Here is a 25,200-nt window from a genome sequence, read left to right as displayed (position 1 = left end):
AAACCGCATTGGTTTACTTTTTTATAAAATATAATATACAGATTGTCTCAAAATTCGCGAATTCCGAATTCAGAGCCTTGTAGGGGATCACTTCAGTAGTCCAAATATGGAAATTAAAAAAAAAATCGGGACTCCCCCCACAACGATACATTGGTCTGAAGGTGCACTCTTTGAACTGCATTTTCTTCAAATACGGGCTGAGAAGTTCAGTGTTTATTGTTATTTATGGTGTAGATGATTGTGGAAAATAATTTTTTGAAGAATACCTTTACTTTTGAGTAAAAAAATATTAAATTTTTGTAATTTTTCTTAAAAATGGAACGGCAACGTAGCTAGAATAGTATTTTGTCACTGTGGATATGAAGGCTGCTATGTATTGAACAAAATTAAAGTTCTCATATCTTCTTCAGGAAGAGCGAATTTTTTTTTTATGTACTCGTATTTTTCGAGCTCCACTGGGTCCTTCCCTACCAAGCTCTGAATTCGGAATTCGCGAATTTTGAGACACCCTGTACAAGGGTAATACACCCTTGTACAGGTGTCTCAAAATTCGCACATATTAAAAATAATATGTGCCGAAATTTTACCTACGAGGTTGTGAGACAACGTAGAAGACTAAAAGCAATTAAAAAAAATTTGTACCTCAAAAATTAAATTAAATTTTATTTTTTGATATAGAATTTTTTAAATATTTTTTCCGTGTTCTACTCGTACCTGAAGCCAGTAGCTCGTCGTTAAAATTTTGCCGTGCATTTCAGGGACACCAGTATAGGTGGAAGTTATGTTGAAAAGTAGATTAAAGTCCAGGCTTTCATGTAAAAATAAGGTTGTTAAAAAAATCGTCCTTGTTTTTTTTATATCGTATATTATTTCCCTAACTTATTCAACAGTTTTTCCATATTGATAGTCCGCCTACATTTCCTGTTTCAAGAAATATTTGACTGCTGATGAAGTTACGTCATACGTCAACAGAAACAAAAGCAAGCATCAGGCCACTTGATCCCAAATTTTTTGAACACACGTTACTTAATAGTTTCTTGTTTCCATTTTTCCAAATATTAGCTCTTTTTGGGACAGACAAACTTTTAAAAAGTGAAACACACGTGTGCTTTCTAATTTTCAAATCATTATTGAAACAATTGGGAAATTTCTAAGTCTCTTGAAGGTGATTTTTATACATATTTTGTCTGCATTAAAACATCAAAATTATTTTAATAGATTTGCTGACTAAAATGGAAATATTCTTTTAAAAAACGTAAACCAGAAGAAAGAAATACATACCAACAGATCTGAAATTGTATTGAATATTATCTGTATTTACTCTCAGCTCTCTTTTATGTCATTTATTAATCGTGAAGCGAAAATAGGCGATAAGGAGATTTGTATTTTTTAGCTATAAATCGTGAAAATAGGCTTAAGCTCGGATCGGGAAAGTATAAGGGAAATGTGTAATTTCCTGTTGCACGAAAATATTGTCGGGATTAACAACTACGATCGTCTTTTCGTCAAGGCTCCTTAATTATTATCAATCTTCCCCCGATATTGTGGGTCATTGCTTTATATACAGCGTAAACAGTTTTGATGCAAACTTAAGTATTTAAAACCAGAAATGTATGCATTCGAAGATTGATCAATCAAGCGAAAAGCTGTCAAATACGTTAACTTCCGACATAACGAGCAAATACAATTTTTGTATCGGGATAAAATGGTTTGTCCGATTTAGTTATTGATATTTTATTCCAGAACGAAACTATAAATTGCTTATTATTGCCGTGTGTTTTCGCACCAGGACTGGGTTAATGTCACTTGAAAGCTTCATGCGATTTATTGTCTGCGAGATTTTTAATGAAATAAATCTTGACAAAAGTCTCACGAGATCTTTCACTTTTCCCAACAGTTACCAATTCAAATTCTATGAGCATCGGGAAACGTGACAAGAACGACCAATCGCATATTTAAAAACGCCGTTGGATTTTTTATTTTCGGGCAAATGATTGCAACGTAAACAACGACACAATGCTACAAAATGAATTCTGTCTATTACGGGGTGCCGACATGAATTATTTTTTATTCGTGAATTTTACATAGAAATGAATTGCCCCAACCAAAACAGCGAGTACAATAATCGTAACGATTTTATTGTTTAATACCGCTCGTTATTACGTTTTCCTATTGTCACCATTTACCAACGATTTATGAGGACGCACTTGAAGCAGCCTAGAATTTATCCAAATATTTGCGTTTTCGGCCACAAAACATCAAATCCAATGTTGATTCTATAAAACGATATTTACGGTTCTACGTTGCAAAGACTGGAATTATCAAATTTTCTTCGGGCTTTTCCGTTTGTAAATAACTCGTAAACTAAACAAAAGAGACGACAAACTCCGATTTTAATATCTTCTCTGTCATTACTGCAATACCGGGTGTGAGATAAAGTTTACGTTTGATTTAGTTTTTTATTGAAATTAAATTGATCGAAACATGAGAAAATAAACACGATCAAGAGCAATTGATCTGAAATCTTTTTTTTATTGATCTATAATGGTATACAGTGCGTAAATAATTAATGTCATAAAATGTTAAATGTGAGCTATTAGTGTTGGCGCTCCGGTATTAATCGATTGTACTAATGAAATATGAATTTGTGTTTCAGATGAGGAAACAGACGAATTTAATTTTCATATAGCGAGGTATAGACCGGAAGAATTACAGAAATTAGCGTCGAAAACGAAATTTACGAGGAAAGAAATTCAATTAATGTACCGAGGATTCAAACAGGTTAGTAATAAAAAGCATAAAAGTCGCAACGCCAAACTTCCTTGCCAAATTCTCTCTCAGTGCAACAACATTTATACTCGGAGAAGATATTTAATTGCGTCTGTGTAAGATTTTAGTATCGTAATTACGCCATTATGTACCAAAATAAGTCATTTTGTTAAACTAAACTAGCTCTCTAACATCCGCTTTGTCAATTGTAGTTTGCATATGCAAATGTCGTTTTGTGGGATGAAAGGGGAAAAGCGTACAGTAGCTCTAGCATATTTCCATACTGTTTCAACTTTATGGTCAAATTTAAATTCCACCGTTGCATCTTTGCAAATCCTAACTCGGAGAGGTTAATTTAATTTTGTCAATGGTTAGTACCGATTCACATATCCTCCGATATTTTTGTCGGCTACTTAACTTAAGTGGTCTATTTAATTTGTTTCAGGAATGTCCGACTGGAATGGTAGATGAAGACTCCTTCAAGCACATCTTTTCGCAGTTTTTTCCTTTAGGCGGTAAGTTTATTGATATACAATTGTTTGTTTTTGCAAAGCGATTTATTACCAGCCAAAAAACATATACTCAACATAAAAGCAGACAATTTGGAGTAGAATCACCGGGTATGAAAGAAGCGGCATTAAAAAGATATTACACTATATCAACTCCGTATTACTATGAGAACCTTGAAATGTAACGACACATCTCAGACAAATCGCTCCTCGAGAGAATACCATGCTGTCACCTAATGTTGATTGAAGAAGACACTAAAACAACTGAATTAACAATTGTACAATCTTGTGTTACCCTTGGGATGCGACAAGCATCCAGTTGTAATCACAGTTGAACAAAATTGCACAAAAACTCTAAAATCAATATTTCCACTTTTGATCTAGTTTTTGTTAGTGGATTGTACCAAGACATTATTACTCTGTAGGTACTTGAAAAACGAATTCCGCTGTTAATTAGGTAATACACGTTATCAGTGTAATTTTTTCTATTCAAAAAGTCATTCATTATTTAGGTAAAACCTCAGCGACGCCTCACTTTCAGCTTAATGCGTCCTAATTGATTTAGAATATTAGTTTCAGAGAAACAGAAGAGTTAGTTTCTAAATAAACGGCGAATTGAAATTTATTTCTAGACAAGTTCATAAAAATCTTTTGAAATAACACACTTGGTAAAATTTATTTTTCTAATGTTGGCAATGAAATATAAATGTTTGAAATTTGAGCGATTAACTCCATTGCAAGTTGAGGTTGACCAAAGTTTCGGCGTTGAAGTCTACACTATACATTGTCTAAAACTTGCATAATCCCCTTACGAAACCCTCGTAAGCTGATTATGACACTTGCAACGAGATGTCGGCACACGACACGGCAAAAAAGAAACTCCTAAAGCGCATTGTTGGTTGCCCGACTCTAGTTTTCAACTTACAATAATTAATTTCTTCAGTACCTAAAACTCATCTTGCTTGAATGAAGAATAGAACAATAGAATTCTTGATCGGCTGATTGCATCACACTAATGTAATTGGTGTCAGCTAGCTCATTCGCATTTGTCGTGCTGTTGCTGTTGCTTGACTACACGTTTATCGTCGAGAAAGACTGATAGAGTGTCAATATTTAATAACCCTTAAAGTACGTGATAGTGTTTACAGGAGCGCATTGTTTGGAGAAATAGAATACACGCCCGATTCCCGCACAATTATTCAAGAAACGTGAAATGCAATAATAGTTCTTGTATTTCGTGTTATTTAACTATCGCCATAAATCTACAAGTTTTTAATCTACATCTTCTAATTGTCAAGCACCAAGACTGCACGAGGTTTGAGTGATTTTCCGCTGAATATGAGTTGAATTTGTTTCAATTGATTAACAATCGCAGTGATTAATCATTCAAAAAGCTTTTAAGGGTATTTGCCGCTGTTTTATTTTAAAAACCCGTCCGATTGTTGTTTGATTGGTTTCAAACTTAAATTTCTTGCTTTTAATATTTTTGCTTCTATATCAGTAGGATGAAAAGGGTAGAGTTAGGTCCGCCCCAAGGATCAGTTCATCGTTGCGCATCTTTAAACACAGTTGTCCAAGAAGTCATACATGTACACATTCCTTACCTGGCACATGTTTGACTCAATACTTATTCTTACTTAATAAACGATATATTTTGTACACTCGCCCCCTAAAGTTATAGTTGATAAACATTTGCGATATTGGAGATGACTGCTGTTGAAATGAATTTCAAACAATCTGAACCTAAGCTGTTGGTCTCTGTCCAAGAATTGTCGCTCAGAGTACGCTGATACTATGAACGATGCGCTGCAGAGATAAGGGCTGTTCGCCACGATCTCATCAAGCGAAAAGAGGAGGAGAAACCCCGACTGGAAAAAGTACAAGTGGCCGAAATTCTCATCGGCGTCGCCGAGGGCCGTCACCGTCCAGCACGGGCCGAGCCATTAAAGAAATCTTCGAGGGGCGCAATTAGGCCGGCGAGTGTGAATGGGATTAGCGCGATTAAATCCGTACAAGCGCACAATTAGGGTGTTTTAATTAAAACCTTTTTTCAGTATCTTTAAGCCCGACTTAATCGCGGAGTGAATCGTAATTAATTGAATGATTGGTGTGTGACACGTAAAATACCCTTTGCGTGTCGCAACCGAAATCTACTAACGGTGACGAAATCAATTCAAGCAATTAGATTACGTTTGAACGAAGGACGCCGCGACGTCCGTTACGCGATATGGACCGGCCGAGAGCGGGTGATTATTTTTCAAATTGCCTGAAGACAGAAATGGAAATTTTCCCGTTGTTTATTTTGTGAATTCTGTATTAGATGGAAAAATCGCGCAACGAATTGAACATATTGATAATATAATACATACTTACAACGTCCATTAGGAACAAAATAAGATAAAACACACGCACTCACGTACTTTACTGTTCAGGTTTACAAAAACATTTCTAACGTTGATATTAAAAAAGTAAGAAAGCCGATTGAATAGTAATGTAGCAAGTAAGAAAAATACATCGTTGAAAGATGTGACAACTCACTCAATTTGACAGTTTCAAGAATTTTCATTCTCTTTGTGTCATAACTTCACAAATTACTTCTGCACTTTGTTCAGTATTACAAGCCGTATTCCAATGGATATATTTCTTTGATGGAGAAACCTCGAAAATTGATAATAATAGCTTCTTTAAAGCACAGAGATTTTTCTATGAAATTAAAATGATGAAAAATAGGAATGGGAAAATTATAACCAAACAATATAATAATAATAAACACAACTGTTCATGAAACGTTTATTGTTGAGATTTTTCACATTTTGACTACATAATTATGTATACTACTCAATTCAGGGTTGGCATGTTTAAAACATTATGTTTTAATCTACAGTTTAAAACAGTGTTTTAAACATGTTGTATAAAAACACACGTTTGTTTAAAACTGTTTAAAACACGTTTTAAACATGTTTTTTAATCCATGTGCTTTAAAACAAAAAAAAAAGACAAGAATTCAACTTTTTTTAGTCACGTTCATTTATTCAGATTCTTCACATTTCTAATACAAATTGGGCTTTTTTTGGTATGAGTGGTCCAGTTTAAAACGTTCGTTTCACTCGCGTTTTAAAGGTCCACGAGTACCAAAAAAAACCCAATTTACACACGAACTCGCTAAATAAACTGCTATTATACCACTAGAGATAACACGAGAAAATAATAAGAAAACTAAATGTCGGTAATTTCGCAGTTTGCATTGCAATATTGCAATATATAGTGAAATTTTTTTAATAAACAATTGTCAATGTCAAAATTAAGTAAAAAACCACTCTGTACCACCCCAAAATGTGCACATATGGACCAGCTGTATAACAACTTGACACCAAATCATAGTTAAGGTTATGTTCATTTCACTTCCCGGACCTGTTTTCCGCGAATTCATTTTCAAAACAAATTTAATGAGAAATCAGTGGAAATATTTTTCGAATTTGAAATAAAGTCTCGCTCGTCAGGGCGCAGGCTCAGTTAGATTAAAAAAATGTTGACACTCAGTGTGACTAATCGTATTTTCATGAAAATCACTGTTTGGCTCATGCCAACATGATAACGTTTTGACAATTGTTTATTAAAAAATTTCAATTATAGCTGCGCAGTGCGCATGCCCAGTGGTCGAGCGTAAAAGTACAGCAACATAATAAAGATTTCAACCGGTTTAATGCCGTTTTATTCGTGTTTAAAATTGGTTTAAAACATGTTTTAAACAAAAAAAACTGTTTAAAATAAAAAAAACTGTATGTTTTGTTTTAAATAAAAAAAAACATGTTTTTTGCCAACCCTGCTACTCATATGGGACAAATTAATATTTTAGCCTATCTAATACATATCCAGTGCATTTTTTTAACTGTTGCCATAGGGAATTGCATGGTAAAATTTATACCCCCTGTTAACTTTTGTGCAGATGAAAATATTCGAACCATTTTTGGAACAAAGTTGGAAGATTTTTTTAAACTATCGGATAGATTACAATGTAATATCCTAGACCTAGACTGTCGAAAAAGTTGTGAAAAAAATATTTTCTAGCGCGCCGGAATAATAGTACGTCGAGCGGCCGCCAGAATAGCGCCCATGCCTGCTCAACCTACACCTGACCATCTCCACTTTTGACTTTTGTCACTTTCATTTAAAAAATAAATAGCGAGATCTCCTCGAAGCTATGATTAAAATAAATAATAAATAAATAGTAAATTTAAATATTAAATCTAATTTTTGTTCCCAATTCGCCTACAATGTTTTTTGTTAAATTATACGTTCATTAATTTTTACTTTGAAGAGTAAAATTAGTAAAATAAAACTGCTTGTCGTTGTTCAAACAGTATTCATTATGTAGTCTTAATAATGATTTATTACAAAAATATTATTATTACGAGTATAAAAATTAGCACCAAATATGCAGTGGATCATATTAATAAGTTAACAGGGGGTCTAATTTTTACCATGCAATTCCCTATGGCAACAGTTAAAAAAAAACGCATAAGTTGTCAATCAGAAACTGTGGAGGAATTAAGGGCAAGAATAACTGAAGCTTATAATTTCATTACAGTGCGACATTTACAAAACACTCGAAAAAATGTTCAAGATCGCTTGGGAAATTGTCTAGCAGTCGAAGCAAAACACTTTGAAAAATTCCTTTGATAATTTCTGGCAATTTGTTGAGTTATTTACTTATTTGTGCGTTAACGTTTTTACGTTTTTTTTTTTTTTAATAAATAAATGTTTAGATGTTCTGCCTTCCAAAAGCTAATTTAATCATAGCCTCCACGAGATCTCGCTATTTTTTAAATGAAAGTGACAAGTTAAGTCAAAAGTGGAGATGGTCAGGTGCTGGTTGAGCCGACAAAGACGCTATTCTGGCAGCATTGATGAACCGCGGGGAATAGGGCGGTTCGGGAGGGTGATACAGGTTTGCATTTCTAATCGCTTAGAGATTTTGTTGCTAGTTGCTACGTTAGCTTTTTAATCATAACTTGATTAATAGTCCCTCAAAATTATAATAATAAACACCATCGTAATCAGAGAATATCTGTCTTTAGTTCTTAAAGAATACATTTTTTCGATTTGAGGCTTAGTTTTCGAGCAATGGATTGAGAAACGTAAAAACACGGCAAAATTAACGAATTTTTGGCCAGCGTCGAACAGAGATACAGCCATTTCAATTTTATTCTGTCCATAAGACGCAATACATTTTTGAAAATTGTTTATTTTTTTACAACCAAACGGCTACAGAGAATATTACGAAGTTTCCACCAAAAAAATACTTGAACATCGGCTATCCGATAAGCTACGTAACTCGAAAATTTTGAATAACGCCCTTTTGCACAGGACAATTTTTGAACTTTTTTTTTGGAAGTTCACCTATGCATGACCTATCCATTTAGCAAGGTGTCCACACGATGAACTTTTTAAGCCTCCGAGTTCTGTTAGTCGGAAAGCCAGCCAAATATTTTTGTCATTTCATTTCGAAACGATACGTACCGTTGCAGATGTGACAATCACGGAGGTGACCATTTGGCAACAGTGCGTATAACGTCCCGCGACAAGAAGGAAGAGAAAATGAAAAATACCTGATCTCTGAATATGTATTTTTATATGAACGGTTCATCGTTTATTCTATGGATCATAAACTTCGTGGTTTTAAATAGTAGGTACAATTCTCTATCATCTGGTAGAGTCATTAATAACACTAACACATTAATATCCTCTTGTACTTGTACAACAGCTACGTGAGGAAAGATCAGCATCACTTTCTGCTAGACTACGTTGAAAATTATTTTGGGTCAGTTTTTTGCAAAGAACATTAATAAATCTATTTTTATTTTTGCTGTTTGACGTTTTAATCTGTGAAGTATCATACCACCATCAATTATGTAGAAAAGCTTGCTAACATCGTTAACATCCGTTTTAAATTGTTCAAAAATATTATACATATACCTATGTAGCGATGATTTAGACGTTTTCCTCATTCCATTCTTTTTACTTATGGCCTTACATTAAATATTTTTAATATAAGGGATGACACGTTTTGAGGGAGATTATATGAAAAATCTTTTATGTTTAATATGTGATGTGTGAAAGTAAGTGTTGATTGAACTACAACGATAGAAGGTAACAATCAGATTTGAAAATATATTTACGAATTTTCAAAATACTTTAATGATGAATTAATTACATATCCATTGTGCTGTTTAGTGTACAAGTAGGTACAGATAGTAGTGCCAAAACTATATGTAAATATGTAATATATATAGATTTCTCGATTATCATTGTACCGCATTTTTGTTGTAAAAATTAAATTTTTACTAGAAGTGCAAACTTAACAACTACTTTTTATAGTAGAGTTTCAATACAAAATATAATCTTTGGAATAAATAGCGTGAAAAAATGAATTTTTCCATAAATAGCAAAATTATTGTTTAACAATATAAATATTTATGTGGCACCATCAAAATGTTTCTGATTTGAAATAATATATGAAAACAAATATTCAAAAAAAAAAAATCAAAATCGGACCTATTCTTGAGAATTAAGAAGTAAAAACCTTTATTGACTCGACTAGTAGTCTTATTAATGATTTATTACATTTATTATTTATTATTATTTATTATCGGAAATTTTTGTATTGTATGTACATATGTACTTACAAAAATAAAAATTAGCACCAAATCTGCAGTGGATCATAAGTTAACAGAACGATATAAATTTTACCATCCCTATGGCAACAGTTAAAAAAACGCACAAGTTTACGACCTCATAAGAGGTCAACCAGAAACTCTGGAGGAATTAAGGGCAAGAATAACTGATGCTTGTAATTCCATTACAGTGCGACATTTACAAAACACTCGAAAAAATTTTCAAGATCGCTTGGGATATTGTCTAGCAGTCGAAGGAAAACACTTTGAAAAATTCCTTTGATAATTTCTGATATTTGTTGAGTTTACATCTTCTGCCTAGCCTCGAGGACATCGCGCTATTTATTTTTAAATGAAAGTGACAAAAGTCAAAAGTGGAGATGGTCAGGTGCTGGTTGAACCGACAAAGACGCTATTCTGGCGGGCGCTCAACGTACTATTATTCCGACGAGCAAGAATTTTTTTTTTTTTCACTACTAGTAATAAAGTCTAGCGTTATCGGTTGTCATAGAACACTGAGAAGTTTCGTTTTTCTACGTTGGCCCAGTGACAGGTAAATAATTTTTCATTATTAACCAGTGGTGAATAATGGAACAACCGTCACCTAGCAACGAAATATTGTCGTCTATTTCATTGGTTAACGAACCTAGACGATTTTCATACCAACTGTCAAGAAATGACAACTCGGACCCGTCGCATCCGACAAAATAATTTGATTAATAATTATTATCAGAAAGGGTTTTAACGTATCTAGTAGTGAAAAAAATAGTATATAAACCACGGTAGAGAAGTCCCTTATAGCCTTCGCGCCTTACAACCCTCGGCGCGCCTCGGGCTCTAATCTTGCCGCTCTGGCTATAATCATGAACTTCTCCACCTTGGTATATAATATACTATTTCACCACTTTTTCGACAGTTTAGTATATTGAATTGTAATCTATTCGATGGTTTAAAAATTCTTACAAATTTCTTCCAGAAATGATTTGAATATTTTCATCGGAACAAAAGTTAACAGGGGGTGTAAGTTTTACCATGCAATTGCCTATGGCAACAGTTAGTTAAAATGAACGCACTGTATACTACGTATTATTGTACATTAAAATAAAAATTATCAAGTACATATTTCTACATCTCTCTTTAAAGTATCAGGTTTTCCAAAAAATGTAAAGTTGTGCAATAGTTATTCCTAAAAAAATTATTCACTTGTCACTGATAACTGTAATTTACGAAATGTCTCATAGTTTGTCGGTACCAATATCGAAATTCTCACTACCAACTGAAAATAATATATTATCATTATTAGTTAGCAAATCTAATTTTCTTTGGGGTTGGAATGCATTTAACTGTTAATATTTATGTTGATATTAAAAACTACTTATTGAAAAAGGGTAGTTTATTGAGCGGTCTCGAAAATAGACCTTTTTGTCTTTATGTGTTATAAAATGTTAAAGAAATGCATGATATTGAAAAATTAAAAACAAATAATGAAACATTAGTAAAAATATGGCTGATTTTTAATGTTTTAAACACAAGAACAATTTTGTTTTAAAAAATTACTAAACCGAACTAGTTATTTTAGTAATATAAAATATAAAAGGATTATACTCTTATTAAAAAAAAAGTAAGATATTTTTAATTATTTTATATTTTTTAAGTCGCCATATGTATCAAACAAATTCTGCTCAAGGGCGGCTGCAAAACAAGACTTGAAATTTTTGGTTTAACTGCAATCATCTAACCGCAAATTACGATACTTCATAGTCATCAACGAACTGTCATAAAGTAACGATTAGAGGTCATCGTGAATTTCAACAGTTTCAAGGTGAATAGAAATGATTTTGAACTGAGGACAATCACCGTTCCTAACATTTGATAATAATACCGCCGCTTCGCACGTACAGTCCAGTGGCAATGCAATTGGCAACGCAGTCAAAGTTAAGTTATGTAAATCTGTTCAACATATTTTCGATATTTTTGTTTTTCACAGCCGTAGTTAACCAGGAATTTTTTGAAACATACTATATGAACATTGATGATTTCAGTTGATTTTAATTGTCTGATAAAATTAATAAAACAATGTTTACAGACACCTGCGTTCAAATTTTTTTCACAACACACTTTCCAAGTGTCTTAAAAATAACAAAAATGATTAATTAAATTCCTAAAATACGTCAATCTTTTATTAATTATTGACAGGTTTTTCTCCAACGCTGTTGGCATTATCAGAACTATGAATAACTAGTAGTTAATAAAAGTTTTGGTGTGTTTTCAGAATTTAATTATTTTTGTTACAGATCCACACCAGTTTCCGATATCCAATATTACCTTAAAAATACATACTTTAAAACGTTTAAATTGGTCGCTAAAACTGACTAAAAAGTGCTAAGTTTAAAACAGAATTATGTACTCGTAATACAAACCATTACTATTGATCCCCTTGTTCAAACTCTCTGGAAACACTATCCAACGGTAGTCATCGATCTCGTTGGAAACCCTTGATCTGAAGCATACGAGTGGATAGGACATTATTTTTGTTAACAAAATTAAGAAAATATAAAATACACAATGAAAACTTATTGAACTTGTCGAAAAGAAAACAAAAAAGGTATATCACAGGGAAGTAAAATCGTATCGCTCGTATTTAATATTTTTTCAACAACATAGACAATAGCAGAGAAATATAACAGATGATAAATGTAACCAAAGAAAAACATGTATTACCGAATGAAAGAAAAAGCTACTACAAAAGTAATACGGACAAAATACTACTAAGAAGTTAGAAATAGATGTGCACAAAAGGGAAATAACTATGAAAGACTGCTAAATTGTAACAAACCTGTCTAGTTTTGTCTAGTTTGCTACTGAAAATATGAATGAGGTATACCCAAACTAGATGGATTGAACACGGACGTATTAAAGAGTAAAGACTTTTGAACAAACATCCCATCAGTTTTGTTTTTTCCAAAAATTATTTCATTGCGTAAATTATTTGTAATCCCAAGATAATGTTAATCTCTTGGCTATTTATTAAATTGTGACAGTTTGATATTCTTACTTCATTATGGAACGTATCTCACACAATTTAAGCCGTGATGAATGTGTGCAAGCTCTTACATTGGCAAATGAAGGTTGGAGCTACAGAACCATCGGTGAAAGGCTTGGGGTTTCCCATACAACGATTTCCCGTGTTCTCTAAAGATTCCGGGAAACAAGTGAATACACAAGATGAGATCTTTTTTTAAGAATACGAGCTTTGCGGATACGGTTTACAACATCAAGAGGCTACAAAGACAACTTGCAATAATAACCTTCGAGTAAGTGTGTAAACTGTAAGAAGACGCCTGGCTGAACACGATCTACGCTCCACACAACCAACTACGAGTATTCTCCGTTTTTGAGTTCGTTGCCGGTAAGTCGTAAAATCGAGTTGTCATAAATCAGTAATAACACACGCACATGCAAATTTGTTTTGTCGGGAAGATACTTAATTAATTATTCACGAAATGTTTTGGACGCACTGGAATCTGCCAGTGCTTCGGTCGTTTTATGACTTAGCGGCATCGGGCTCAGAAACAGAGTATACTCGTATAGGTCCGTCGTTGACCTCAGCTCATCGCCAAGTTAGGGTGGAATTTGCTACATTGGAATAATGGCGACTGGGATCGTGTCTTATTTACAGATGAGTCTCGATTTTGTCTGGACAACAACGATAGACGTGCGAGGGTGTTCAAACGTCGCAATGAGCGTTACGCTCAATGTTACATCAGGCAATTGATTCCGTTTGGTGGTGGGTCTGTGATGATTTGGGGTAGCATTTCTCTGACGGCCACCACAGGCTGCCAAGCTGTCATTCGCAGTAGAGAAGGAAACGTTATTAAGTTTTTCTTTTGCAGTTCTGAATTTTATTATTTTTCTTCAAGATTGGGAAATTGTTAAAAGTGTTGGTAATAAAATTATTCAAGCAGTTAGGGATCTTTATCCCTGGAGTTGTTTTAAATCTGTAGAAATGTGTTTTGAACAATATAAGGAAGGTCTACGTATCAGAAAGAAAAGAAAAAAGTGGGGGTTGTCATTTAAAAAAAAATGATGATGACGTCATTGCGCAAAAATCAATGACGTCATTTAAACAAGTTGCGGGTCACAGGATGGCATTTTTCGAAATAAAATCGACCTAAAAACATCACATAAAATGCTTTTATGAGTTTTGTTCACATTGTATATACAGGGTATATTAAAAATGGCGCATAATATTTATGTTACGCGAATCTACATTGAATAGCAAACAAAAAATTATAATGTGAGTTTGGTCTTAGACGAATAACTTTTAAATTATTATTATGACATTAATGACAATCCTTCTTACTTTCTAACTTTACTCATTACTCAAGTTGAAAAAAATCACTCTAGCTTAGTTGCACAACATTGCATCGCAATAGCTTCAAAATTTATGAAAAACATTTTTTAAAATGAAATTACAAACAAACCAATAATCAAAATGGTAAAACTAGTGCTGTAATATTTATTTTACTTATTGAATTATGTGTTATTGGTACTATTTAAATGTATTTCCCCATTACAATCGAAGCAAATTTCGAAGTTTGACTGTTGATAACTCTATGAGCGGAGGGTTAACAGTAAATTGGTATTCGAGTTTTTTTGCTTGTATTTCAACATAAAATCATGTGATGTAAATGTTATGCGCCATTTTTAATACACCCTGTATAATATAATGAGATTTTAATTTTCTCAGTTGGTTTAATCCGTCGAATTGATTAACACTTATTGGGGAAAAATGGATGAGTACCTTGAATTTGTGAGGGATAGGTTTCGGTTTTCTCGTGAGTTGGAGATTTCGGTTTAAAATCCTGTTAAGTATCTTAAAACCGAAATCGCTTTGACGCAAGGCGCACTTTACGGACGCCAAGGGAATATGCCGAAGACTATGCGTTATCAGCTCATATACTACGTGATGAACAGTAGCAATTCAATGTTGGTTCTGTAGAACCCTTTAAACACCACAGATTACAGACAACGTTACCCAGCCTATCCCGCTTATTGATTCTTCCACTTAACAAATGCAGCCTTTGGAGACAGTGTACTCGTATGTTTTACAGGCGTCTGTAAGTCTGTGAGTGGAACAGCTTCAGAAAAAATCTCCTTCATTCGGCTAAAGCTCCAGCTGACCTCGATTTGTGCTTGTCCTTGATTAACAAGTATTGAGAGATTTATGACATATGAGGTTGGAATTTTTATGAAATTTAAATTTAACTCCATGACCTCATTCACTTTTTATTTTATGGCTTAACAACAGAAAGGCGTCATTTCCCTGCAGATAGCCACAAATGAAATTCGAAGGGATTCAGACGCAGAGATCAAGGATGAAGAGAAAACTGTCACAATGGAGGTCAAGAGAAATCTAACAGTGACCTAAGCGATAAAATTAATTTGTAGTCGAATTATCCATGAATCCGAAAACGTATGTCGTTATTTGAACTCCACAAACACAGCGCGAAACACAGGTTAGGTCTTGACAGTTGACATTTCGTTTAAACTATTGCAACGATGGTTGAAGTTACAACGAATTTAATTGTATACCCAGGATTAGGATCTTTGAAAAAATTAAAATTAACAACAAAATTAAATGTGGAGGCTACAGTTTTCTCAGATCTATTTAAAAATTACATTATCAAAATGCACATGATTTTCACAAATGGTTTGAAGACTCTAAGACTTTAATATTCTGATGTATATCGATTTCATCCTGTACCTATATTGTTCAGGAATTATTGGAAATCTGTACCTAAAATTATTGCTGAAATACCAGAGATAACTGTTTGTCTAAGGGCAATACAGAGGAGGTTAGATGAAGCAAAATTGTTTAGTAAACGCTCAGGTAAAAAGCCGTTTATTTCTACAAGAAATAGCGTAACCAAAGTTCCATTCGCACGGTTGAGGGTAAGAACGAAATATTATTAAGCGATGAGACTCGTTACAAAATCTTTAATTTTGCTGAAACGAAACGTGTGAGGCGAACAATCAACACAAGATTGAATCCCATCATAATAAAACATGATTCAAGCAATGCTTTTGAATGGGGTCGGCCCTTTATTGGTGGTATGTACGATGAATCGATTTATTTATAGGAATGTATTACAAAATGTAAATGGTTCATGCAGAGTGGAAAATGCCTTTGTGTTTCATTTTTCAATAAGATAACGATCCAAAAAACTCTCCGTAACTAGTTTAAAAATAGCGTTTAAGTTTTGCAGTGACCACCACAATCTCCAGACCTTAATCCCATTGAAAACTGGTTGGATGAAGTGGAACGTCCTATACATACAATACAACAATGTTCCCAATAAATTATTGAAATTGAGACGACAGTGTTCCATTAAATTAATTGAACTTCTCAACTAATTATAATAATTTATACAAGGTGTTATTGAAAGTTGTACAGATATTTTATTAACCACGAGCTACTGGCTTGATGTGGAACTCGGAAAAAAAATCTAAAAAATTTATTTTTTGAGCTACATTTTTTTAAATTGCTTTTAGTCTTCTACGTTGTCAAACAACCTCGTAGGTAAAATTTCGGCACATTTAAAAAATACACCCTGTATACTATACCATATTTTATAAAACGTACACTAATCCGGTTTCCTTGTTTTAAAGCATATTTCCTATAGGTTACTTCGCATTGGCGTACATTTTATAAAACATGATAGATATACAGGGTGTATTTTTAAAATGTGTCGAAATTTTACCTACGAGGTTGTAGGACAACGTAGAAAACTAAAAGCAATTTAAAAAAATTGTAGCTCAAAAAATAAATGTCATCTTATTTTTTGACATAGAATTTTTTAAATATTTTTTCCGAGTTCTACATGAAACCAGTAGCTTGTGGTTAAAATATCTGTACAACTTTCAATAACACCCTGTATAGGTCTAATGAGGAAACCGATTTTGTTGTTCTACTTTTGTCAGATATTGCATATTCATCAGATTATTATTAATCCTTTGGAGACGCCTGTAGTACTATCGCGGCCATCCAAAAGTGAACGGTTTTATTTTATAGTTTGATTTTTACTTTAAATCATAGGCGTCCTAAAATGTCAAAGTTTGACACCAGCGATAAAAAAGTTATTGAAACTATTTTTTTTTTTAATGCCACATCACTCCGATTCAGACAGCTAGGGCTATTGCAAAGCTAGAAGAAAATTGGTCGTTGGCTGCTGTGGCCAGAGAATTACATTGCAGTACGACTTACATCTTCAATATAAAGAGGCGTTGGCAAGAAAACAGGCTTGAGAGGCCAATACGAATAGGTGTTGGAAAGGTTTCTTTACTAAAGTTTACTTTCACTTTAATAATGTATTAATTACTTCTCAGTCTCATTTTTATTAAAAATTATTTATTACAACTTTTAATTATTAAAATAGTAACGCCTGCTGCACGAACGCCAATGAATACACCCTGATTTAATCTAACGAAAAATACGAAAATTTTCGCAAGCTATCGTTCACTTTTGGATGGCCGCGATTGTACATTATACCATATTTTTGTATTGATATTGCATTGACAGATGATATATTACGCAATGAAATGGTCAAGGCGCCATTTTGAAAACGGAATGGTTGCAATAAAATAATAATTTTAGTTTTATGCTGTACATATTGAAATAAAAAGTGAATTCTATAATATTTTGTTGGGGTGTAAACTGTGTAAGTGCAAAAAGTACAGTTGGGTGAGTGCACGTAATTAATAAAATCACTATATTCCTGCGTATTTTGTCTTGGACGTACTATGGGGTGGACAATCTGAAAGGGTTCTCTGTTTTACGATCCGTCCGAATTTTTACGACTAGGCGTATAAAAAACTGACAATAGAGAAATTTTAAATTTGTGTTGCTCTCGTTTTCTCGCCATATTTTATTTTTATGGCTGAACAATAGATAAGGGTGTTGACTTTATTTAGATAATGATCGGATGATAACCAGACGAGTTGCCAAATAATAATGATTTTCTCAGGCGACTGTGATATTGATAGTTTTTCGAACGTAACATGAAACCACAGAGCATGTCTGAAAGTGAAAATTAAATCAGAATAAGATTACCGTATAATAAATTGCCGTTTTAAATTTATAGCCGCCTCGAGTTAAAAAGGCACGAGGGTAAAGATTTAGCTCAAAACAACTGTTGAATCGAGATTCTCAAATTACTTAAATTGCGACAATTAGGCGGCAATTAATAAAAAAATTCAATTTGAGAAGTCTCCGCCTAACAAATTAAATCACATTCATATAACAAATAATGATGATTATTTTTTCATGTTTACAACTTCCAATAGTTCATCAGCATTTTTAATCACATGTTCAAATCTGTCCAATTGTATCATTATTATAGTGAGGATAATTATAGTTCGTATTTTGTTTTAATTTTTTTTTAGTGACAACGTATTTTTCAATTTGACAGTAAGTGTCATCAATTGTTGAAAATGATTGACGAAAAACGATTCAGTGCGATAATATAATTTTTGGAGGAATTTTTTGAACAAATTAATTTTATTTATTCTCGATTAGTTGATACTAATGAGAGAGTCAATTACAACACTTTATTAAGTAATTCCTTACACCATTCACTATATTATTAAGCCAAAGCTTTTAGCTTTATTATTAAAACAAAGCTAAAAGCTTTAGCTTAATAATATTGTGCAATTGTGAACACTAAGGGGTCCATTGTGTTCAATAGGATTAATTAAATTATTCATTCGATTCGATCGAAGTTTCCCCATTTTTACATAAAATTAGTAAAAATGTTTGTCTTGACTGAACCTCTGATATCAAATTTATTCGAAAAGTACAATTAATTAGTTTTGGGCTTCAGTTTATACCCGTAAAAAGCTTTCACTCAAAAGCAATAAATATTTTTTAATAAATATTATTAAAATCTGTGTCTTTATTTTAATAAGAATAGATTATTATTTTTGACGTAATATTTTCCTTAATTTTCTAGTCAAATATGCATAAGTTTCAGGTTTTGCCGCTGCAGTGGCTTGCAAACACAAACATGGCAAATATATCACATTCAATGACATATTTAAAGGTTTAACCTTTGAAACCTTAAGCCCTTGGTGCAAAGAAGCCATTGATTTCATTAATGTTATCGGAAACTGACTTATTGCGGAATCAGGCGATTCAAAATCAAAGAAATTCCTTTTCGAGAGGATTTCCCTTGCCATTCAACGTGGAAACGCTGCAAGCATTCAGGGCACTTTTCCAGATTCCGCATTATTATCGAAAATTTTTGTATTGTAAAACAAAATATTATGTATTTCATGTATTACCTAATAGATATATATTTTTTATAAGAGTACGATAATTAAAAATTAAGACAAAAGTAATCGTAATTAAGGTAATTAAAACCAAAGTGTAATGTGCCATTTTATAGTAACAAACATAACGTTTTTAAAATTTTGTACTGCACTTATAAAATATTTCTACTAAACTCACAGAAAATCTACAAAAATTGGATGTTTCCTAATGGTTATTAATTAGTTAGGCGCCAATCTATCGAAAAAAAAACCTATTCAAGTTTTCTGTGTGGTTTTCAGCAGTTTCAATAGACAATCGATCATCGACTGTATTGAGTTAGCAACTTTTCTCAGAAACATAATAAACATGGCCCGAGGCAAACTATTAAAATCATGACACTTGCAATGTCAAGAAATATTTTTTTAATGACGTATCAAATCTAGAGACTCGTCTGTTTTTAATATTGTTAACCAAACCATCAGTTTTAGCACATCTGGTTTGAACATTTTCTGAAAAATAATTTCATACTTACTTAATTGTTTAATACAGACTCAGGTCAGAAAACCAAAATTATCCAGGCTTAAAACCCGCAGGATTCTACAGTTTTTTTAACGTATACTCCGGGTATTTACAAGTTTCCAAACAACTCATCCGTCGAATGCCTTTTCCCCACCGAAACTGTTTATTTAAAAATTATCTGCTCATGTTTATCAAAGCGTACAGTCCACACAAACGATTTTTAAATTCCGTTAATTAAGACGAAACCGACCCGTACGCACGGAAAAAAAATCCTGTTTTTATTTCCGCGACAGGAGCTTCGCTGCAAATCCCGTTTGCATCCAATGATCTTCAAATACCCATAAAACGCATCACTAAAATCAGATCACCCAAACAGGGGATTTGTCCAGTATTATTTTTTTTTACAAACCTCAATCAATCATTTCCAGCGTTTTCAGCAGGTGTTTGTTTCAAAACCACACCGGAATAAATTATCGGCGCAAAAACGTAAATAATAATTCGCGTTTTTCTACCCTAATGGTACTTCGCCTGGGACAATTGAGCTTTCTTATCGGACGTTTAAAAATGTCTCGCTAAGTTATGAATTGAGGGAGGCGGTGGAAAAATTCAGACGTTTACACGAAAGCAAGGATAATTATTGTTCTGCAACTACACCAACCGCTTTGTCAAATAATAACACCTAACGGTGGCGCGATTTAAACGGAATCCAGTGCCATCAACTCTAATTTAATTACTCCGAATTGGAACTAACTTCAAGCCCAACACATAAACAAAAGAATGAACTATAATCAAGATGGGGATGAAAGAAGGATAGTAAAATTACAGTGTAATGTGACCTGCTCGAAAACATACAAATTGGGTGAGGGAAATCTTTCGGATTTTTTTTTATTCTGGGGATGTCCAGTTAAACGGAATTTGACTCGAGGTATAGCGTGACCTACCGTAAGGTTAAACGGACACCTTTGAGTATTAAATTCGCATGGAGGCCAAATCTATTGATTGAATTGATCACGAGTAAATCTAGCTTTGCAAGATGTATCTCGCACACTTGAAAGACCACCATGCAGTCTATTATTTCCAAACAAAACTCAAAAATTTTTGTTCAAACTCGAAAGCATGAACTCGTCTAACAACTGTTCCAACCCTTTCTACGGTCACCGGATAATTATTTGTAATTGATAATCGAACTAATTCATTGACCAAGTTTCATTACCAAACTGGCTTTTCACAAAACTGAAAATTCGAATGGAATCAAATTAACTGCGAACAGAAATTCAATACTGACAGAACTAAAAGTAAAATTAATTGATAAAATATAACAAGCCAAGGAAATAAGCACGATTGTGATTGTGTTTTAAATTCGGATTTGGCAGATATCTATTTTCTTGAAAATGAGGCAAAAGTCGAGTCCTTCGTTTGACAGTTGCATTAATGAAGACGGAGTATAATTTCAAATATTTATCGAGCCATAAAAGACCGTGTTAGCCCCGAGTTGGTGATGAAACAAAAACAAATTGACTTTTAATCACCCGCCTGCTTACCAAATTTGTCTTTTTAGTAAAAGTATTGATCAACAGCGGCGACATAAATGTATAAAACCATTTTGGGCAAAAACCCCTCACGAAAGGAAGCTAACTCAATTCGGAACAAATTTAGTCGGTAACATATGTCTTGTGGTAGTCCGGTTAACTGCAATCAATTAAACCGTAGATGTGTATTGTAGAGAACATAAATTTCGCTTGTTGAACACGTAGTTGAATAGTTTTTGAAAGAGATTAATTGCGGTTTGAGAGAAGAGTGCCCGTAGGCATGCAACCAACAATACAGATGTATCGCCACAAATTCTTTATAAATCGAATAAAAACGACGTTTTTGTCAGTTCTCTGTTACACTAAGAGTTTATTTAAGCAGGGGCGGATGTAAAAATTCTCGTTATATGAGTAACTTGACGATGCGCGAAAAAATATCACTAGCCAAACCGAGCGTATAAATAGATAGGTATGGGCAACAGAATTTTGTGTCGCTCGAGTTACTGTAGTATTTTGTGTGGTGGTCTGTTCGTTTAATTCAAATTACATATTACAATTTTGCTGGATCGGGCTTTATTACTTATAGAATCCTTCGGGGCCATATTAATAGCCTCCGGTTATTATTCTAATCTAAAGCCCATCCGCTGTCCTACACCACACACTTGTGTTTTGAAATGTGAAAAATGCGCCGAACCGAGATTCTTACATAATTGATCTGTAATCTTTGTGTCTCATTATTGTGACATTTATTTGTTTCAGATGCAACGAACTACGCTCATTATGTTTTCAACACCATCAAGCAGAAACAAACAGGAAAAATAAGTTTTGAGGTAAAGTGGAAGCAGCGATATCTTCGCAGTTTGAATTAAACAATGCGAACGTGATGTACGGAAAGGTTATCAATTTCGTTTGGGATTTATGGCACGATTCCGATCTCCCTTGACCTCTACAATTATATCTAAAGTCCGAGTGTATTCCGAACTGATTAAACAATTAAAACATTGTGCGGCACTGGAGCATTGCCATTTCATTCGATAAATATGCACGATCGGGACGAATGGTTCGAGCTGGAAGTAAAACATAATTAATTTGACAGGACGTGAGAGAAGTTTCGCTATTTTTAACCAATCCACCACGAAATTCTAATAATGAAAGATTAATTGTGGACTAACAAGAAATTCGTTCGCATTCTTACAGGTAGCCGACTCCAGCTGTTATTCCCTAGGGTCGTATTATTCCTCTGAATGTTCGCGTGTAATGTTTTCACTCGATTAAAATAACAACCTAATAATCCGAAATCGTCAAATTCCATAAAATACCTACATGACAAGTGACGTTACACATAACCTATGCAGCCCCTATTTATTATGTAAATTGCGATAAGGTCTGTGTATTAATAGTAAACAAGTATTAAATTGAGCAAAGAGAGTTGGCGACTAGAGTCGTAAAAGTCATCACTTCACTACTTAAATGAATTATGGGAATTTTTGTCCCTCGTTTTATTCTCATTCTTACATAAATAACTACGCGTAAATCAATAAACCTTCTCATTGTTTTTTGCTATTTTTTTACAATTAAAAAACTCGCTTTGTGGTGTTAGATCAAAGAAAATTTCACGCCCGTCATCTGTCAAATTACACCGGCATTTTTGATCCCATTCTGATGAAAAAAAATCGTAGCATCTGGCCAACAGCAGATTTGTATTTTTGTATTGGTTTCGTTTCGTTTGACATGTCGTCATGTGTCGGCGCGTGAAATGTGAGCAACCGGAATGGTTTCACCTTCCGTGTCTTGTCCTTGGCCATGGTTAGTGGGGTAGCGTTGACGCCGGGGTCGAGTCGAGGTAATATTGATTCCTTCTATTAATAGCAGAGGGTGCGCTTAGCGCTTCACATCATTCCGTTCTTAGCCACGCTGGTTGGCGGTGTCCTTTCGACTGACTTTTGTCACAGGTAACCCTCAAAGTGTGCTTATCTCCCTAATTTTTGATCTGTGAAGTTGGTCTTAGTCGACAATGACCTTTAACCGAACCGATCCACGTTAATATTGTCTCAAAGCGACGTCCTGCATAATTCATGTGACATGACACGAGTAAGACAGGTAGCAGATATGACGTCTGCTCTGAGCCATTTTATGCTATTGTTTCTCGACCGGTATGTCGCGAGTGTTCGCTTTTCGACGGTCTCCCCTACACTATCTTACCAAACTCTTCTCCAGAGAGTCTCTCTCTTTATGCATCGGCTGGTTTTGCTTTTTCTTTTCACATTCGGTGTTTGCAGAAAGCTGTAAAACACTAAACATCGCCGCAACTTCAACTTACGTCTAAGCAATGCGTAGGGGAATCCCTTGTCGATAAGTTATGTGGTGCGGTTTTCTCAGCCTCAAACACAAATTAAACAAACGGCTGCCAACTTAATACAAATCGCCTTAATTAGTACATAGTTACCCTGAATACTAAATAAGCGACAACGAGGAACGAAAGCAACATTAATAAATAAGTTCGTGTCAATGAATCGCCGCTATTCAGACACAACAATAATATTAATTGTTGACAATCAGGGCAAACAACATTTATAACAAATGTCCACTTCCACTTATTTGAACAAGATTTTTTCCATAACGTTTCAGTTACGACCCGATCCGCAACTGTAATTTTTGAACCAACAACCAAATTAAGTTTTTCATTTAAGGTTTTCACTTAGGGATAATAATAATCGATTGTTCTGTACAATCTAGATACATGATTAGTTTTTTCATGGTAGGTACCTCGACAGGCGATTAATGAAAGTTCTTCTTTTCACGAATTCAGTCTAGCTTTTTCACCAAAATTAGAAAGAAAAACGAGAAGTGACCTACAACAACACAACATCTACATAATACAATTTTTATGTAAAATATTTCATTAATCACGTATGAATACTTACAAAAAATCGCTTTTTTATTTGAGATTAATTAGAGTTATTTGGACATAAACCGTTCCAGCGTTTATGCATAACTGTGGCCGGTGACATTAATTTTTAATTTTTTAATCAAGTCGCATAGTAGTAACATAAAAAATGCATACTCGAGAAAAGAAATAAAGTCAAATCAAATTTCAGGCAAGTATACCATCCACGCTTTTCAGTTAGGTCCAAAATAATTTAACAACCAGAAAAATGTTTAATTAAAACCCGACAATCCGTATTGTACGGAAACAACATCAACTTTTACTTCCATCGATCACAGTTTTTAAAGTGTTTTTTCCGACTAAATTGATAATTTATTTCAGTTACGCATCTTTCAGAAGCTTCTGGTTCAAACTAACTCCTGACTTGGAGTCAAAATGAGACTGAAACGGATATTTATATTCATAACTCTCCCCCATTGGACATTTTCTGTAATTGTCGGATCTATTTCAAAAATTATAACAAGCCGCTTGTGCAAACCAGATCCTTTGTTTGGATTGCATTGAGAAAGGCTGTATTTACGACGGTAGGTCAAAGTGTAAGTTTCGAAATGCATCCTTGGTCCTTGTGAAGGACCAAGCCGACTAATCCCCGCCCCATTAAACCCGCGTCGGTGCTCGTGCAAGAATAAACAAAATCTATAGCTATGTATAAATCAGACAGCTCGAAATCGTCGAACTGACCAAAATCTCGAGGCTCTCTCATATTTTCATTGTGAGAACAATGAATGAACGCCTAAAAGAACGTAAACATGGGGGAAGGTGAACGGAAAATTTGGAATGAAAATTAAAAATTTCAAATGTCCGCTTTTTTAATAAAACATGACGCCTTGTTTTGCCACGTTAATTCAATCCGAGCCTGTGGGTGTTGTACAGGACTGCGCTATTGTTAGCGTCGTCATTTAGACTTATCAGACATAATTTATGTAATTCTGGCTAGATTAGG

At 33.9% G+C, this 25,200-nt stretch overlaps 1 protein-coding gene across 3 annotated transcripts in view; it reads left to right on the top strand.

The window, feature by feature from the left end:
- The window catches only part of LOC138139911 (Kv channel-interacting protein 4-like), a 104,276-nt gene that overhangs the window by 72,206 nt on the left and 6,870 nt on the right, over positions 1–25,200 (top strand). For all 3 annotated transcript variants that reach the window (XM_069060498.1, XM_069060497.1, XM_069060499.1), the window contains 3 exons: positions 2,657–2,781; positions 3,215–3,284; positions 22,070–22,140. In XM_069060498.1, the coding sequence (XP_068916599.1) occupies positions 2,657–2,781; positions 3,215–3,284; positions 22,070–22,140 (266 nt within the window). The remainder of the gene's footprint in view (positions 1–2,656; positions 2,782–3,214; positions 3,285–22,069; positions 22,141–25,200) is intronic.

The sequence above is a fragment of the Tenebrio molitor genome, chromosome X (assembly GCF_963966145.1).
Source record: "Tenebrio molitor chromosome X, icTenMoli1.1, whole genome shotgun sequence".
Classification (NCBI taxonomy): Eukaryota; Metazoa; Arthropoda; class Insecta; order Coleoptera; family Tenebrionidae; genus Tenebrio; species Tenebrio molitor.
The sequence above is the reverse complement of the archived record's forward strand: the minus strand, read 5'-3'. Positions and strand labels throughout refer to the sequence as shown.